Here is a 15,570-nt window from a genome sequence, read left to right as displayed (position 1 = left end):
AGGGGCGGCACTAGAGGATTTGCGTCACGGATTGGCCCACTTTCCAAATTGATGCCCTCTTCTAACACTCCCCCCTCCACCTCCGGCCAATTTCCAAAGATCCCAGTCCACACGCAAAGTTCCTCCCCTTTCTCCACAGGCTCCTCCTTTTAAGCTTCAAACCAGACCCACTCCCAAAAGGAGGCGGCCCACAGCTACCCAGCCCCACCCATCATATTTAAACCACGCCCTGATCTAGATGGCTCCTCCTCCACGCCCAAAGGCTCCGCCTTCTTCTAATGATGCCCCTCCCCTTTCGCTCACTCCTCCTTCCCCACCCTCTCCCCACAAACTGTGAGAGGCCCGAGGGTGGGAGGTCTGGGGGTTGTCCCCATCTTGCCCCGGCCTGTTTCGTCCGTCCATCGGTCTGTCCACTCCCGCCCCTTCCACGTCTTCAATTCCCCCACGCTCTGGAGGGCGGGCGGGCAGGCGGTGCAAGCGAGGGGTGTGCGCGGCTCTCTCCGCAGGGGGCGGGGGAGGCGGCCGCGCGGTGACGCGCGGGGCTGCTGCGGCTGCTCCGCCGGCGGATCATCACTCTCGGGCTAGGATGGACGCGGGGCGGGCGGGCCCTGGCGCGCGGAGCCAGGAGTCGGGGCCTCCCGGCTGCTGAGGGTCCCCCGGAACCTCCCCCTTATCGCCCGCTTTCCCTCCTAGGAACCGTGCCGACCCCCGCCCTGGGGCTCCAGACTTGGCTCCCGCCCTCATCTGACTCCCTGGACCTCCCCCTCCCGCCCGCCCTCGGGATCGACTAGATCCCTCTCCCTCCCCGAGGATTCCGGCTGGATCCCTGCCCCTGCACCGCGGATCCTGCGCTCCCAGGCTCCTGGCCCTTGGGGATTGCCGTGGACTCCTCCCAGACCCGATCCCTTAGGATTCTCCGCCTGTACTGCTTTCTGGTCCTTCGAAGCCGGCCCACGGAGCCAGTGGATCCCTAATCCAGTCCTGTCCCGTTGCCCCCTCCTTGGTCCGCCGCCCCCACTGCGGGGTTCCCTGTTCTAGGGTTCCTCCTGACCCCAACCCCTGCCACTCCTTTCCCCGGGGATCGATTGGATCCCGGCCCCGCCCCCCGGGGCTGGGGCGATCCCCTTCCCCCTCCGGGTGAGGCGCTGCGGGCGGGGGCTGGGCCTGCGGGGCCGCGGGGGCTTAGAGGCCGCCGCCCCCCTCCCGAAGCCCGTCCGCCCCCTACTCGGAGCCCTGGATGGAGGCACCACGGCCCCAGGGCTGAGCCAGGTAGGAGCTAAGCCGGGCCGTGTGGAGGGGGGGGTGAGTGGCGGTCCACTGGGGTCTCCGTTTCCCCATCTCTCTCCCTGCGCCTGGTTCCCCCAGCCGCTATGTCTGCTTGTCTCCGCCTAGGGATGCTCTCGCCGTGTCTCTGCGTCTCGGTCTCTTTGTCTCTGCCTCTCTCCAGTCCATGAATGATCCTTTGAATGGGCCCACAGACCCCGTGTGTTCCCATCTCCCCTCCCCCACCCCCTCCTTCTCCCCTTCCCGGCCAAGCCATTTTCCCCACTGCAGGAAGGGGGGGGGGCGCCTGCGTCCTGAGCCCCCCTTCCTCAACTGTCCCTGGCTGGGGGAGTCAGGCCTGGGCAGGAACGGAGAGAGCAGGGCAGAGGGATAGGGAGAAGGAGGGGGAAGCAAGATGTGGCAGACAGAGATGGGAGAGCAGGGAGAGAAAATGGGGGAGCCAGGGAAAGAGAGAGAAATAGAAGGGGCTAGAGGAAGAGGTTTGGGGAAAAGATTTGAAGGAGAGAGAGAGAGAGAGAGATGAGAAATACCAAGGAGGGAGATGTGGGGGAGAGATGAAAAAAACTGAGGGGAGAGGGCTGAAGGCAAGAGCTGGAGCAAGCTGGAAGAGGCCGGGGAAGATGCTCAGAGGGAGAGCTGTGGGGAGGAGCGATGGGGGGCGGGGGAGGGAAGAAGGGAGAAAAGCGGGCAGGGAGGAGGCCAGGGGGCTCAAAGTACCTTCAGGGAAGGGGGCTGACAGAGGCCAACCATGTTAGGGGGAGGGGCGGCAGGACCAAGGAAGCAGAGCCCAGCCTGGCATGGGCAACGGAGATTCTGAGGGACCCAGCCCCAAGCCCCTTCCAGGTGGTGGGGGAACAGGAGCTTAAGAGGACCTGAAGAGGGGAAGGGCATGACTTGGTGTGTGTGGTAAGGATTCCTGTGTCCTCATCTCTGGAATAAATTGACACCTGCAGAGAGCCACCCGCGAGCTGGTGCCTGGCTCTGAAAACCCCGCGTCAGCAAACAGCTCCAGTGGCTGGGGGTGGGGGGACAGGGGGCGCTTACTGAAATGACCTGGGTGTCTGCCCCTTCAGTCTGATCACTTCCCTTGTCCTGCCCCTGCTGCCCTGAGCACCCAAGCATCAGAGCAGTAACTGGGGGAGGGTGCTGGCAGGGGGAAGGGGAGGGGAATAGCTGGATGGGATAAGAAAGCCCAGGTTTGCCCCAGGACATGGGTCAAAATGCTGGGCATGGAAGAGGAGGTGTCTAGGGGTCCACAGCTGTTCAAGACTGTTGAGGGGCCGTTGGGGGGAGTGTCTGATGCCCTCCAAACCCACCTCAGCACCCCTTCTCCCCAGCCAGAGGCCTGGTCACTAGGGCTAGGCTCTGATTGGCCAAAAAGAGCAAGAGGTGGATCTTTTAGGGTTCCCTCTACCCCAAACCTCCCACTTCCCTCAACATATATATACTTCTTAGTCTATACTAAGGTTGGGGAAAACTAGCATTCTGACTCATGCCTCTGCCTTCATTCTCTGAATGGACCCCATAACCAAGCCAGCCCCTTCCCCTCTTCCTCCAGACCCCCCTCCAGGGTTAAAGCTGCAGCTCGTTGCCGAGGTAACATTGCGGGGCAGCATCCCGTCGCCCAGCAACCGGCAGCAGAATCATGCATCTGTCCCTGGATTTGCCCCTCCAGCATCCCCTCCCTACTCTAGCCCCTGCCTCAAGCCACCTTAACATCTGAGGGAAGAAATGGAGGGCCTTGGGAAAAGGGGTCTCCGGTTTCCCCCTGTGCAAATCCTTAGGGAGGGAACGGGATTGTAAAGGGAAGAGAAGGTGCTGCCCTGTACAGTCCCAAGAAAGGCCTGAATCTGGCCTGGGGTGGGAGTTCAGTGCCATAAAATTACAGCTGAGGAGTAATTAACACGTATAAACAAACCTGCCACTTCTTGCTAATTAAAGACTTGGTATTTTTATTTTCTCCTCCTTGTCTATCTCATCCCTCCCGGGGAAGTGGGAACTGGGACTCCTGAGTCCCAGAGCAGAACCGGCCTGGGAGGGATAAAGCAGTGGAAGCAGGAGAGCTGCATGGGGGGGCTGACCTCCACGGGCCCTATCCTGGACATACACCAAATCTTGACCCCACCCCCAGCCTCAGACTTTTCTATCTGGGTCCCTGCTGAGGGGAGGGGGTTGCTGGGTGCAGGGAGGTGCCAGGGAGCCAGAGAGTGGAAGAAGGGGGTCAACTTGGTCTGAATTCCAAGTCACTAACCACTTGTCTCTTCTGTTTCCCCATCCCTTTCTGTTCATCCATCCAATCTCCCTTCCCTTCTTCCGCCTCTCTGTATTTTTGTCTGTCGGTCTGTCTGTCTGTATCTTGCATACCCTGACCCTCCTCCCTGCAGATTGGGCCTGCCTTTACCTTCTCCCACTTCCTTCCCCTTCCCCACCCCTTGCCCCCTCCATGGAGAGGAATAGACCCCTTCTCTGTCCAGTCTAACCCAGGTCCCTCCCCACCCCCCCCCTCCCTCCTTTCCCCCACCCCCTCCTCCCTACTGGGGCGAGGGGGGCCTCCCTCCCTCTCCCCCCCTTCTCTCTCTCTCCGAGGGGGGGGTCCCGGGGAGGGAGGGGGGGCCCCAATCAGCATGTGGCTCCTGGCGCTGTGTCTTGTGGGGCTGGCAGGGGCTCAACGGGGGGGAGGGGTCCCTGGTGGTGGCACCCCAGTCGGCCAGGGCCTGGGCCTCGGCAGCCTCGGGGAGGAGCGCTTCCCAGTGGTGAACACAGCCTACGGGCGAGTGCGCGGTGTGCGGCGTGAGCTCAACAACGAGATCCTGGGCCCCGTCGTGCAGTTCTTGGGTGTGCCATACGCCACGCCACCCTTGGGTGCCCGCCGCTTCCAGCCGCCTGAGGCCCCCGCCTCGTGGCCCGGCGTGCGCAACGCCACCACCCTGCCGCCCGCCTGCCCGCAGAACCTGCATGGGGCGCTACCCGCCATCATGCTGCCTGTGTGGTTCACCGACAACTTGGAGGCAGCCGCCACCTATGTGCAGAACCAGAGTGAGGACTGCCTGTACCTCAACCTCTACGTGCCCACCGAGGACGGTAAGGGCATGGGCACCAACCTGGGCCCCATGGACATAGCCCACAGAAGCACACACAGACCCTCAGGCACTGGCACCACTCAGACCAGAAGATTGGCCTTTTTGGGGGCTCTGAGGGGCAGTATGGACCTGCAGCATCTTTGTCCCCTCCCAGGGTGGTACGGGTGCCTGTCAGGCATTCCCAAGATTCCCACAGACAGCCACACAGTTCTTTGTGCCCACAGAGAGCTGATGGTAAGGGCTGCGGGCACCAGTCCGGACTTACCTATCCCATCCCCACAGAGGCACACAGAATGGCCACTGAGGGTAATCAGGTGAGAGAGGCATCCATCACCTGCCTGGGCACCACTCCAGTTCTGCCCCACCTCCTGCCTCCAGGCCTGGGCTGGTCCCCACCGAATAGCCACTTTAGTTATATCTACACCTCATGGACAACACAGACACCTCCTTTTCTCCAGGTGAGCTGGCCTGGGCAGCCTTCCATATGTCACATCACCTGGAGCCGTTCACCTGAGCTGAGTGCCTCTTCTCTAGGATGCTGTGTCCCCAGACCCCTGTATCCCTGAAGGATCAGGGAAGCTCCCTGTCAAGGATCCAGCCACTCACAGCATAGCACAGCCATCCCCACAGAACACCTTCCCTGGTGCTCTGGAGCAGGCTGCTCTTGTCATGCGCTCTCCAGTTCACCACACCACTGCGCCTAGCCCTCAGTACACTCCCCAGACAGCCTTCCACCCATCAACTTTCAGCACCATGATTAATCAGGGTGCCTCCCAGCTATCTGCAACAGAGGGACACGAAGCACTGCAGCCTCCCCAGCGGACCATCCTCACAAGAAGCCCCCACTGTCCTTCTACCACCTTGTGTCACTACTTCAAACACCCAACACCTCCATGAAGACCATATGCTCCTACAATACTCCCCACAGGCCATGTTCCAACAACTTTACACATAGGCTTGGTGCCCTGGAACTCCTACATACGTACACAGCCACGTGGATTTAAGTTCCGCTACAGACCAGTAATCTCAACTCCTTAACACTCTAATCAGGTAGGCACCCACCCAACCTACACACTAACCATGTGCTCCAGCATCCTACATATCAGAATCCCCAGCACCTTCGCACAGCACACGCCCAACTCTTCTCTGAATTTTCACCGTCACCCACACTGACCTGAGCTCCCCAGGATCCCTGGATATGATCATGCCCTAGTAACATCCATACACAGACCTTTACCCCAGTAGCCCTGGACCTGGACCATGTGTACCAACAGGCCACTCATACCACAGCCCTCAATGCCCTCAACAATTCCCAAATGGTGTCTATCCTAGCTAACCTGGAGAGCCTCCGTATCATACCTCAGGCTGTGACAGCACACCCAGCAAACCCTACTCACGCATCAAGTACTCCAACACCTCAGTCCCTGCACCCAGAGTTTTCTCATGCCAGTCACAGGACACCTCATGCACCCCAATCCACCAGCGTCCTTCCCAATACCTCCCAGTACCATGCACCCTCTATTCCTCATACCCTAACGCGCAGTAACAACCCCTTCCCATGTAAACCATGCCTCCTAGCAGCCCATAAATGTAATGCACAGAAGCATCTGCTCCAATCCTGTCCAGATTCCAAGGACCCAGTGGATTCTTTACCCCAGTACACTCCACACATCCTCCCCAGTACCCCAGCACCCTTCCATGAGAACCATCCACATCCCCCTGCCCTCCTGGGCCACCTGCTCTGGTGCCCACTTCATGCAAATCATTCACCCCAGTGCCTGCACACATACTGTCCATCTCTGCTTCCTGCTCAGGGACTCTCCCTGCCCATACCTACATGTAGGCTGTCCATCCCAATGTCCCCCTCAGTGGGCGGTCTGTCTCACCACCCCTCATGTGAGATACCCACCCAGTACTTCCCACCAATGGACTGTCCACTCCAAAACCTCCACACAACTGTCTAGCCTGCCCCCGCACCACCCATGCCCACACCTTCTGTATTTTTAACTATTGCTTATCACAGATCTGCCTGGGGCCTGACACATTCAGGTGATCTCACTGAGTCTTCACACCAGCTCTGAGAGGAAGAGGTTGACTCAGGCATATGCCTGCACACACACACACCACACACACACAATATTCTTACACGTGCCCTGCTGACTTCATCCCCACCCCCATCCTGCCACAGAGAAGAACAGGCCCTGATCCTAACTGGTGCCCATGGGGCTGTCCCCACCCATTGGGAGAAGCCTTCCAGAGGCTGGCCTGCACCTCTGGCCCATCCCTCCCCATGTTGGCCCTCATGCCACTGGGAAGAAACCCATCAGCCTTGGAGACCCCCTCAGCCCTCTGGGTTCCAGCTGTCCCCTGACCAATCCCCCAGTCTGAAGGAAGCCTGGAGCTGAACTCCTAGCCCAGTCTGGGGCCTTTCCTTGACAGCGGGCACACTTTGTGCATCTGAACACCTCCTGGCACTTTATGTGTCAGCTAGCTCAGGGCACTGTGTTTCCTATTCCCTATCCCCTATTTGTGGACTGAACCCCCAACTGGGGAGGGCATTTTGGCACTAGAGCAGGGGCTGGTGGGGGGCTGGTGCCTTTTATGGGGATTTTACCATCTGTCGGGGAGGAGAGCAGGCCTGGGTAAGGGATGAGGTTGGGGGTGCAGAGGGAAGAGGTGGAGTGGAGGGCAAGACCTGATGACCCCTTTCCCTGCTTTGCCCCACACTGGGGAGATGGGGTGAGAAGTCAGGCCTGTGAGTGCAGATGGAAGAGAAATGCTGGTGGGTGAGAGGCTGGGCAGGTGGGCAGACAGCCCTAGTTAACCTACCCATAGCCCTCCAGTGAGGAGCTGAGAGCTTCCAGGGGCTGCAAGCAGTAGGGGCAGGCTGCTTCCAACCCCATCCTACTCTCCGCCCTCCAGATTGGTCCAGGGGGAAGCAGAGTCCTTTGTGCTGCAGCCCCTCCTCTCTGGTGCTTGGCTGGCCCTGAAGAGGACCAGTGGGACTGGTGGCCTGGATGGCACAGCTGGCCTTGGGCTCCTGGGCTCCCTCCCGGGTGGGCTTCCCCCCCCAACCTCTAACACCGTTTCATTTCCAGCAATTAGCAAACACTTCTACAAGCCAAATACTTTCCAGCCAAGTCAATATCTCTTCAGACAGGCCTCAGCCCACTCAGGCACCCCACCCCGCCAAAACCAGCCTTTTCTTTGGGGCATGACTTTTTCTGGGGAGGGGAACAAAATTGGGTTGTAGAAACGTTTTTCTCTTTTCTTGGTTTCTTTTTCTTGCAAACAAATTTTGCTTTTTTTGGCTTATTTTTTTCCGCCCCCCACCCTCCCCTTTTCTGCTTTCTCTCCTCCCCTCCCCATCCACCACCTCCCCTGACCCCCATCTTTCCCCACAAAATTGTCCTTTTTTCTCTGTTTTGTGTTCCCGGTCTTAGGTCCGCTCACAAAAAAACGTGACGAGGCGACGCTCAATCCGCCAGACACAGGTAGATTTAAAAATCCCGCTGCTGCATGTGGTTGCTGATAAGAGGACGTTCATGGCCCTGCCCCTAACTAAATGCCCCACAGCCCTCAAGGCCCCTCAGTCATTTTCCTAACTAAAAACGAAAAAGGAAAGAAAAGAAAAATTTGTAATAATTGGAAAAAAGAATTATGAAAACTTCAAACGAAATTTGAACAATGTTGGACCCACTAGAAAACCTGCAAGAAAAGCTAAGTGTGGCATAACGTGAAAACAGAAATTGGAGTGTCAGAGAAAAAAAAGCCACCAAAGAATTGGATAAAATATTGACAGAAATTTGGACTGTTTTGAAACTTGTGAAATGTAACATTTGAAAAAAACAATTTTAATTTGGATACAAAACAACATTTGAAAAAAAATTTAAGTTGGCAAATTGATGACACGATTGAAACACAAAAACCTGCTACAATTTCCAAAAGCCTATCAGATGCAGAAAATACAAACATTTGAAGCAAATTAAAGAATTTGGAAAATTTTGAAAACAGGGCCCAATATCTTGAAGTTTCACCGTGAAATTTTGAAAAAAAAAATGCAGAGAACTTTTTTCTTTTTTTCTTTTTTTCCAAAAATGGATCTTTTTTTTTTTCTTTTCTTGCTGATTCTGCCCCGAGAGCTTCTTGCTTTTTGGTTGTTGTTTTTTCTTTCTTTCTTCTTTCTTGATCCTGTTTTTTGTTGTTGGTTTTGAATTCTTGTTTCCCCAGCCCCCCTTCCTGCTCCTTCCCTTTCTGATTCCCCCTGCCCCCACACCGGGAGTGGAGGTGCTGGGTGGGGTGGAGAAGTGAGAACCCAGGACATTTAGGACAGGACCTTGGAGAGAAGGAGACTCCAGGTTGAACTGCTGGAAGGCCAGTGGAGATTCAGGACCAAAGGGATGAAGAGGATTTCTTTGTTGGGAAGGACAAAGAGAGGGCACTGCCCCCCTGGGAGCTCCTGGCCAAAGTCAGGGGAAGAGAGGTAGAAGAGAAAGGAGGCAGGAAGCTGTCTGTGGGGACTGGAGGGGAGTGCCTTGGTGAGCTGTTGGTTGACTTTCTGATTGGAAAAAAGTTTCTAGCTTTCTAGAGAGAGGTGGCAGAGGCCCTGGGGACCATGTGTGGAGGCCTAGGTCTGGCTCTTGTTTGCCGAGCATCCTGGTTAGTCAGAGGGTACAGGTGTCAAGAAAGAGGAGGGCCTTGGGGCCAGCGGTGACCCCAACCCTGGCACTGTGGCTGAGTATGGAAGGGCTGCAGGGGAGGGTACTAATTACAGCTCTGTGGACTGTGGCAAGCCCTCTCAGACTCCCACCCTTTTTGAGACCTAGTCACTCCTCAATCTGGTCTGGAGTGCCTCAGGGCCTGCTGCATGTGGCGGTGATTACAGAATCCTGTTGGGACATGGCAAGAAAAGGGTCCACTGCAGAACCTAGGGCTCAGGCCAGTGTGGGGGGGTCCCAGACTAGACAGCTGCACCCTGGCTTCATTAAGCAGGTTCTTTTCCCACCCTGCCTCCTCCAGCCACAGTAATTAGGCTGGGGGTTGTCATAGTAACTGGGGAGGTAACCTAGAAAGGAATTAGGGCAAGGAGGAGACCAAGTCCCCAGGGACCCTAGGGCTTGGCACCCCCTCACCCACTGGCCAGGCTACCACGAGGAGCTAAGGCCCACGGCCTGAGTCTAAGAAAACACCAGAACCCTCCCAGCATCTCTAGCTCCAGTGCCAGCATTGGGAGCTCACTCTTCCTAGGAGTAGGAAGGAAATTGCAGTGTGTCAGGGGAGGGGGGTCCCCTGGATCCAGCAGATGCCCTGAGGAGGGCCACTCCCCACCCCTGCCTCTGTTAGGCTTCTTGGAAGGTCTGCCTGGCATTTGGAGAAGTGCTGTGGGGCAGGCTGGCAGGAGGTAGGGAGGGACCTTCTGTCAGGGCTAGCTGGGGAGGGAGGGAGGGGAATCCGGTCTTGCCCCCCAGGGATGGGAATGACATGTCTCCTGTGCTCCAGGCTGGTCCTCAGCAGACCTGGGAGCTAGGCAGTGCCACTTCTGGTCTGACTGTGTCCTTGTCCCCCACCCCTTGCCTACCTGCCCACCCCCTCCCCGCGCAGATATCCGGGACTCCGGGAAGAAGCCTGTGATGCTGTTTCTGCATGGCGGCTCCTACATGGAGGGCACTGGGAACATGTTCGATGGCTCTGTCCTGGCCGCCTATGGCAACGTCATTGTAGCCACACTCAACTACCGGCTTGGGGTGCTCGGTGAGGGGGGGGCAGCCAAGTCTAGGGGCTAGAATCTGGGAGGGGGGCCTGGTGGGCAGGGTTCCTATAAACCCATCAGAAGCAGAATAGCTTCTGGGCTGGTCCAAATTGCCCAGAAAAGGGGTAAGGGCGCCATGACACCCCCAGGGAGCTCCCTTTCTTCCTCCACTCCCAGGTTTTCTCAGCACTGGAGACCAGGCTGCAAAAGGCAACTATGGGCTCCTAGACCAGATCCAGGCCCTGCGCTGGCTCAGTGAAAACATTGCCCACTTTGGGGGTGACTCCGAGCGCATCACCATCTTTGGGTCTGGGGCTGGGGCCTCCTGTGTCAACCTTCTGATTCTCTCCCACCATTCAGAAGGTACCGGCAACCTCCTCAGCCTGTCCCTCCTGCTCCCTTTCCCATACCCTTGACCCTACCAGGTCTCCCTTCTTCCCTGGGCTGAGACAGCCCAGCCTGAAGCCAGCCTATCCTTCCAGGGCTGTTCCAGAAGGCCATCGCCCAGAGTGGCACCGCCATTTCCAGCTGGTCTGTCAACTACCAGCCACTCAAGTATACTCGGCTACTGGCGGCCAAGGTGGGCTGTGACCGAGAGGACAGTGCCGAAGCTGTGGAGTGTCTGCGCCGGAAGCCTTCCCGGGAGCTGGTGGACCAGGATGTGCAGCCTGCCCGGTAGGGGGTGGGGAAGGGCTGCATCCAGGCCTTCCCTTTTTTTGCTGGTTCCAAGGAGGTTGAGGGTGAGAGGGGCCCGCAGGCATTTCATTTGACAAGGAGAGGTGGGCTTCAGGCCCCTGTAGTGGTCCTGCCTTCTCTCAGAAGCCTTCTCTAAGTGGAGGAGCCTAAGCAGAGCAAGTGTGCACAAGGCACCATGAAGTGCTTCAGGGAAGACTTCCCGAGAGGCCAAGTGCCCTGGAGGACTCATAGGAGACTTTAGCTTGGGGAGGTGGGTCTTCCATGCAGAGGGCTCAGCAGGCTATGAGCTAAGAGGAGGCTAGTGAGCAAGTGATGAGACCCTGACCCCTCTCCCCAGCTACCACATTGCCTTCGGGCCCGTGGTTGACGGTGACGTCGTCCCCGATGACCCTGAGATCCTCATGCAGCAGGGAGAATTCCTCAACTACGACATGCTCATTGGGGTCAACCAAGGAGAAGGCCTCAAGTTCGTGGAGGACTCTGCAGAGAGCGAGGACGGTGTGTCTGCCAGCGCCTTTGACTTCACGGTCTCCAACTTTGTGGACAACCTATATGGCTATCCAGAGGGCAAAGATGTGCTGCGGGAAACTATCAAGTTTATGTACACAGACTGGGCCGACCGGGACAATGGCGAGATGCGGCGCAAGACCCTGCTGGCCCTCTTTACTGACCACCAGTGGGTGGCACCAGCTGTGGCCACCGCCAAGCTGCATGCTGACTACCAGTCCCCTGTCTACTTTTACACCTTCTACCACCACTGCCAGGCTGAGGGCCGGCCTGAGTGGGCAGACGCAGCACACGGGGATGAGCTACCCTATGTCTTTGGTGTGCCCATGGTGGGTGCCACCGACCTCTTCCCCTGCAACTTCTCCAAGAATGATGTCATGCTCAGCGCCGTGGTCATGACCTACTGGACCAACTTCGCCAAGACTGGGTGAGGGCCAGAGGGGCTGAGTGGGGCGCCCCTACAAGCCAAGGCATACATACCCTCCATCCCCTGCTCCTGCTCTCCCTTACTCCCTACACGCCATCAGTCCTCTGGTAAGGTACTCCTGCCTTCTCGACTCAGACGCTTGCTGGACAATTTCTCAGTGCAAGCACTGAGTTGCATGCTGGAGATGGAGCAGTTAGATGGAAAAGCTTGTCCTTTCTCGGGGTAGGCTCCCTTGCTAACTTTGCCTCCATGTCTGTCTCTCCTTCAGTCTCTTGCCAACCCACCTTCTCTCTTTCTCCCAGTGCTTTGCCCTCTTTCTGCTCCACTCTGTGTACAATCTGAGTATATGTAAGGGTTTGTGTTTGTTTCTTTATTTCTGTCTCTACATTTCTCTCTTGAAATCCGCTAGTACCTTTCCCTTTCTCTCTGCTGTCTTTGATCTGTTTACTTTCGGCTTTCACCCTGGCTGTCTCTCATGTGTCTCTGTCTCTCTGTTTCTGTATGTCTCTATCTCACTTAATCTCAGCTTCTGCCTCTCTCACTGGCTATCTCTTTTCCTGTCTCTGCCTGTCTCTCCTCCTCTATCCTGATCTCTGCCTGTCTCTGGTAGTCCATCTCCATCCTTATTTGTCTCTGACAGTTTCTCTGTCCCCTTGTCTCCATCTCTCTCTATCTGCCTCTCTTTTTTTCTTTCTTTCTGTTTCCCTGGCTCTGTACATCTGTCTTCCTCCCCATTCCTCCCACACACACCCAGCCCCCATCGGAGCCTCACCCTCACTCCTTTCCTTGCCCTCCTGTGCCCACAGCGACCCCAACCAGCCGGTGCCGCAGGACACCAAGTTCATCCACACCAAGCCCAACCGCTTTGAGGAGGTGGTATGGAGCAAGTTCAACAGCAAAGAGAAGCAGTACCTGCACATTGGCCTGAAGCCTCGTGTGCGTGACAACTACCGCGCCAACAAGGTGGCCTTCTGGCTGGAGCTCGTGCCCCACCTGCACAACCTGCACACAGAGCTCTTCACCACCACCACGCGCCTGCCTCCCTACGCCACGCGCTGGCCGCCTCGCCCACCCCCTGGCGCCCCAGGCACACGCCGGCCCCCACCGCCCGCCACCCTGCCACCTGAGCCCGAGCCCGAGCCAGGCCCCAGGGCCTACGACCGCTTCCCCGGGGACTCACGGGACTACTCCACGGAGCTAAGTGTCACTGTGGCCGTGGGCGCCTCCCTCCTCTTCCTCAACATCCTCGCCTTTGCTGCCCTCTACTATAAGCGGGACCGGCGGCAGGAGCTGCGGTGCAGGCGGCTCAGCCCACCCGGCGGCTCAGGCTCTGGTGTGCCTGGTGGAGGCCCTCTGCTTCCCACTGCGGGCCGTGAGCTGCCCCCAGAGGAGGAGCTGGTATCACTGCAGCTGAAGCGGGGCGGTGGCGTGGGGGCAGACCCTGCTGAGGCCCTGCGCCCCGCCTGCCCACCCGACTACACCCTGGCCCTGCGCCGGGCACCGGACGATGTGCCTCTCTTGGCCCCTGGGGCCCTGACCCTGCTGCCCAGTGGCCTGGGGCCTCCACCACCACCACCACCCCCGTCCCTCCATCCCTTTGGGCCCTTTCCCCCACCTCCTGCCACTGCTCCCAGCCACAACAACACGCTACCGCACCCCCACTCCACTACTCGGGTATAGGGGGCGGCCTGGGGAGGCCCTCCTCCCCAGCCCTCCCGGCAAGTCCGGTGGGAAGTGCCACTTGAAGGGAGGGAGGAGGACTTGGCAGCAGGCTTTTCTCGCGTGGAGCTGTCACACATCAAGGAGCGTTAGGTGGACACAGGTTTCCTCACCAGGATGTGTGCTTTTCCCACATGGAGAAGCCCATTCTCTTCTCCGGACCTGGGCCTTCGAACAACTGGGGGTGTTTTTTTTCCTCCATTGGGACACCAGTCTTCAGTGTGCAGAAACGTGGAAGTATTTTCCCACGTGGAGGTGTGCTTTCTCATGAGGGGGTGTGTTTTCCCATGTGCAGGGTGAGGTTTTTTTTTGCCACCCTGGACACATGTTGGCCCCCTCAAAGAATTTCTGCGGGGATTTGTACCCCAGAATCCTGTTCCCTCATGCCTTCTCCCACCTCCTCCCCTCCCCACCTCTTGGAGACCCTGGAAGTGGTATGTTCATGCACAGTGACCCTTGCCCACCAGAAAACACAGGGTGGTGCCTGGGAAGTGGGCAAGGAAATCACAGCACCCTCAGCCCTGCCCCACACCCTCCTATGCTCCAGCAAAGCATGTTTGTCCCCCATGGCACAAGTCAGATGAAGCATGTTCTCCTGGGTAGGCCTTGCCTTCCACAGATGACTAATACAGATTCCCTGCCTGGGGGATGGGAGGAGATCCGTGCATCCCTGTGCTGCCTGGGAATTTGTTTTCCCATGGGTCCAGGACACATTTCTCTGAGTGGAAACATGTTCTTGCATGTGGATGTGTGTTTTCCCATGCAGAGGGTCCTTTTCTCTCCAGCCTCTTCCCTTCATCCCCCAGGCCTCAGGCCCAGCACTTAATTCCTCTGCACACAGCAGGTGGGAACAGACTTCCAGTCAGCAAAAGCTGAGGAGGCTGTACAAATAGTGGGAAGGAGAGCTCTGCCCCTCCCTCCCCCAGAGCTGCTGAGTTTGGTAGGGAGGTGACACCTGCCACCCACAGAGGCCATGCATGTTTTTGACCAAAGTCCTCATTGGGCTCTGAGGGCAGCCTTTCCCTCAGTCCTCAGACCATTGCTCATCTGTGCCAAACTGGGTAGGTGGGTTTGAGAGGAAGACCCCCAAAATGTGCCAAGGATTCCCAAGTCCCAGGCCAGGGCAGATAAACTTGGGGGCAGGTGGGACAGAGTAGAAGTCAAGTGGGAGCCAAAGGGGTCCTGCCTGTGTCTCTCCTCTCCCCGCCATGTCTCTGCCCTCCCTCTCTGCCTCAGAATCACATTCCTCCATCTCTGTCTCCCACTTTGAAGCCTTCCTGTCTCAGTGTCAGACCAGCTGCTCCCTCAGCTGCCCACCCCCGTCTTCCATGGGACCCGGGGCTGAGGGAATGGAGGGGGTGGGGGAGGGGGAGAGCAGGGGAGAAAGGTTTCACGGACAGGCCAGGGAGAGAATGAGGTTAGCTGTGCAGAGGAAGAGATGGAGGGGGCAGTGGGGGTCAGGGCTGGAGCGGACTCCAGCAGGAAGAGTTTGAAAGGACTTGTATGAGGTGCCTGGAGAGCACCCACCTGAGGAGAAAGGGTTTGGGCCTCTGGGGAAAAAAATGATGTCAGGAAGGATTTTAAGGGACACCATTGGCGAAGGAGAGAATCTTCATCTGCTGGCATTTTGTGGGTTTGTTAGTGTCAAGCTTAGTAGGGGGTGGGGTGTTGTCTTCCACTGACACCCAAATCCAGAATCCCTGGTCTTGGCTTCCCAGAACTTTGCCGCCTCACTGTCCCTTCTCCCATCTCCACTCATGGAAACTTAGTTCTTTTCTGCCACCTTCCCCTGCCTGGTCTAGCTCTTCTCCAAACAGCCATGTCCTTTAAATGCTAGGGACCTGAGCCCTAAAACCTGTGGGCAGATGCCCCCTGAATTGGGGCATGGGAGGGGGGCTGGGGGACCCCATGATTCAGCCACGGACTCCAATGCCCAGCCCCTGTCCTCAGAACAACTCCCTGACAATCCCATGTCCCCACCCCAACCCTTTGCGGCTCTGTACACATTTTTAAACCTGGCAAAAGATGAAGAGAATATTGTAAATATAAAAGTTTAACTGTTGGTTGTGCCTGATGTGATGTTAGGAAGTGGGGCCAGGGGTCTGAAG

General features: G+C 57.4%; 1 protein-coding gene across 4 annotated transcripts; it reads left to right on the top strand.

Annotated features, from left to right (window-relative positions):
* Positions 1-315: 315 nt before the first annotated feature.
* Positions 316-15,524, top strand: NLGN2 (neuroligin 2). 4 transcript variants are annotated; one of them, XM_073234898.1, is made up of 9 exons: positions 316-404; positions 694-1,269; positions 3,669-4,365; positions 7,808-7,858; positions 9,966-10,115; positions 10,291-10,476; positions 10,596-10,788; positions 11,147-11,743; positions 12,550-15,524. In XM_073234898.1, exons 3-9 carry the CDS (start codon positions 3,909-3,911, stop codon positions 13,421-13,423), a joined length of 2,508 nt encoding a protein of 835 aa, XP_073090999.1. In that variant the 5' UTR covers positions 316-404; positions 694-1,269; positions 3,669-3,908; the 3' UTR covers positions 13,424-15,524. The 4 variants fall into 4 exon arrangements, with proteins under 4 accessions (XP_073090999.1, XP_017530717.2, XP_017530715.1 ...); XM_017675226.3 differs by lacking the exon at positions 316-404 and having other exon boundaries at positions 461-1,269; XM_017675228.3 differs by lacking the exons at positions 316-404; positions 7,808-7,858 and having other exon boundaries at positions 460-1,269.
* The last annotated feature ends 46 nt before the right edge of the window (positions 15,525-15,570 follow it).

Source organism: Manis javanica, chromosome 4, assembly GCF_040802235.1.
Source record: "Manis javanica isolate MJ-LG chromosome 4, MJ_LKY, whole genome shotgun sequence".
In the NCBI taxonomy this organism is placed as follows: domain Eukaryota; kingdom Metazoa; phylum Chordata; class Mammalia; order Pholidota; family Manidae; genus Manis; species Manis javanica.
The sequence above is the reverse complement of the archived record's forward strand: the minus strand, read 5'-3'. Positions and strand labels throughout refer to the sequence as shown.